At 50.2% G+C, this 2,527-nt stretch overlaps 1 protein-coding gene across 1 annotated transcript; it reads right to left on the bottom strand.

Moving 5' to 3' along the window:
• Positions 1 to 1,724: 1,724 nt before the first annotated feature.
• LOC136438752 (histone H1-like) lies at positions 1,725 to 2,297 on the bottom strand. Its single transcript, XM_066433665.1, has 2 exons — positions 2,142 to 2,297; positions 1,725 to 1,868 (listed from the first exon to the last, which is right to left on the bottom strand). Exons 1-2 carry the CDS (start codon positions 2,295 to 2,297, stop codon positions 1,725 to 1,727), a joined length of 300 nt encoding a protein of 99 aa, XP_066289762.1.
• Between the last annotated feature and the right edge of the window lie 230 nt (positions 2,298 to 2,527).

A 2,527-nucleotide genomic window follows, 5' to 3' on the forward strand; every position in this document is an offset into this window, starting at 1 on the left:
CTATACATAGTGATGTTTCTTCACACTTGCTTCATACATACGACTAACTATTCATGGTGAAATGAAAAAAAAAAGACTTTAATACATTTGTATCTCTTACACACACTGCATCTGCTTAGATTAGACAAAGACTAGACAACGTTTACATTATTATTAGTAATACAATCACGTTGCATACCCCATACCTTGATAGCTAAGACAACGTTACACATCAAGTGCGAGAGCAAGAAGAGATCGGAGAAATGATACGAGAAATGAGCGCAATATCACTTCCTTCTTCATCTGTCCGTGTGGGCCGTGTCATGCTCGCTGACATATTGTACAACATTTGGGTAACCGGGTAAATAGACCGTCCGGCACGTGTGCGGCACGCGCAATACACACGACTATACGTGTCAAGTTTCATGGGGGGGGGGGGGTATGTATGTATGTATGTATGTATGTATGTGTTTGCAGCCATGAGCGCTGAGGTTGGATGGAAGGAAGGGGGCAGAACGAGTGATGATGGTTGTGTAACCGTGTAACTCTGCAGTTTAATTGTTAAACCGTGTCTTGGAAAAGGGGGGTCTGTTTAAAGAAATGTGAACGATGTAGATCTTTCTGGGATATGTCAGTGGCCCTGAAAAGGGCCGGTGTTAATGTTGATCTTGCTCCGATCAAGCTTATGCGCGCTCCCCTCTGATGCGGCGGGCGAGTTGGATGTCCTTGGGCATGATGGTAACGCGCTTGGCATGGATAGCGCACAGGTTGGTGTCCTCGAACAGACCGACCAGGTAGGCCTCGCTTGCTTCCTGCAGAGCCATGACCGCTGAGCTCTGGAAGCGCAGGTCCGTCTTGAAGTCTTGGGCGATTTCCCGCACCAGGCGCTGGAAGGGCAGCTTGCGGATGAGCAGCTCCGTCGACTTCTGGTAGCGGCGGATCTCCCTCAGGGCGACGGTGCCGGGCCTGTAGCGGTGAGGCTTCTTGACGCCACCGGTAGCCGGTGCGCTCTTGCGAGCGGCCTTGGTTGCCAACTGCTTCCTGGGGGCCTTGCCACCGGTGGACTTACGGGCGGTCTGCTTGGTACGTGCCATGTCGGACGGAGTTTGTCTACGCTGAAGTGCAGGACGATAAGACTAGTCGGCAGACTGTGGAGAGTGAATTTATAACAACCGCTAATTAGATGCCCCGAGGTTTTCAATTGGCCGGTGCCCTGCCGTCTGATTGGTTGTCTTACCCAAATCTGGCCTCGTGATTGGTCAGTTTTCATGTCTCCAGGATCCGATATTCAGCGGCAAGCTCGGCACTTTTGGGGGTCACAGAGGAAATGTTGCAAGGATATCTTGAGCGCTACAACAGAATTACTATGGGCTACAAGTGTATTTTTGTATGTTTGTACACACTTTGGTGCGGATAGACGGACAGTGGTAACGAAACATCATCTTTGTACTCAATAAAGTTGTCGATTGATTAATTGATTTCCGGCGAGAAATTAACATCAGTCCGTTCACCTGGGTGTGTGCTTCTGTACGTATGTTCGTTCACCCATCCTTCCCTTCCAACATGTGTGTGTTGTTATACATGTGCTCTACGCGTGTTTGTGTCACGGTGTGTGTGTGTGGGGGGGGGGGGGGTGCTTTCATTCTATTTTATGTATCACTTATATGATTGACATAGTTCTTTTGTAAGGATGTGGGTGGCCCTGAAAAGGGCCGGGGTTCGCAGAAACTTCGACGGTCAGGTCATCACTTCTTCTTGGGCTTGGACGCTTTCTTGGCAGGCGCCGCCTTCTTTGCAATCTTCTTTGCCGGAGTCTTTTTTGTGGATTTCTTGGCAGCGGGTTTCTTGGCCGGAGATTTCTTGGTCTTCTTGGTAGTCGGTTTCTTGGTCTTCTTGGGGGTGGTAGCCTTCTTAGCCTTTGGCTTTTTGGGCTTGGTGGTCTTGGGTTTTGCGGCTTTCTTAGCCACAGGTTTCTTGACCGGCTTCTTGACGGCTTTCTTTGCGGCCTTCTCGGCGGCTTTCTTGGCTGCCACGTTGATCTTGAAGGATCCCGACGCCCCAGTTCCTTTGACCTGGATGAGGGTACCCTTCTCCACCAAGGATTTCAGGGCGCGCTTGACGAAGTGCGCTTTCTTCTCCACGTCGAACTTGTAGTTACCAGCAATGTACTTCTTGATGGCCAACAGAGAAGAACCGGTACGGTCCTTGAGCGCTTCCACAGCCGCCGTAACCATAACAGTGGTGGGCGGGTGAGCCGCAGGGCCCTTGGGTGCCGTTGGCTTCCTGGCCTTCTTGGGGGACGATGCTGGAGCGGACATGCTGGATTACCTTGTCTGCGTTAGACGTGCAAATGAAACCACCGTCTTGTCAAGCTGGCGTGAAGTAACAATGGTACGGACCTAGACGGAAACGTCACAGCTTGTCTGTGTCCTATTGTCAGTCGCGGCGAAACTTGTATTTCTTTTCAAACTCTATAGTGGGAATTCTCCCTTAACAGGCATGAGAAATGATGTACAAAAGAAGATTCACATCTAGCCAATTTGATGGA

Source organism: Branchiostoma lanceolatum, chromosome 7 (assembly GCF_035083965.1).
Source record: "Branchiostoma lanceolatum isolate klBraLanc5 chromosome 7, klBraLanc5.hap2, whole genome shotgun sequence".
In the NCBI taxonomy this organism is placed as follows: domain Eukaryota; kingdom Metazoa; phylum Chordata; class Leptocardii; order Amphioxiformes; family Branchiostomatidae; genus Branchiostoma; species Branchiostoma lanceolatum.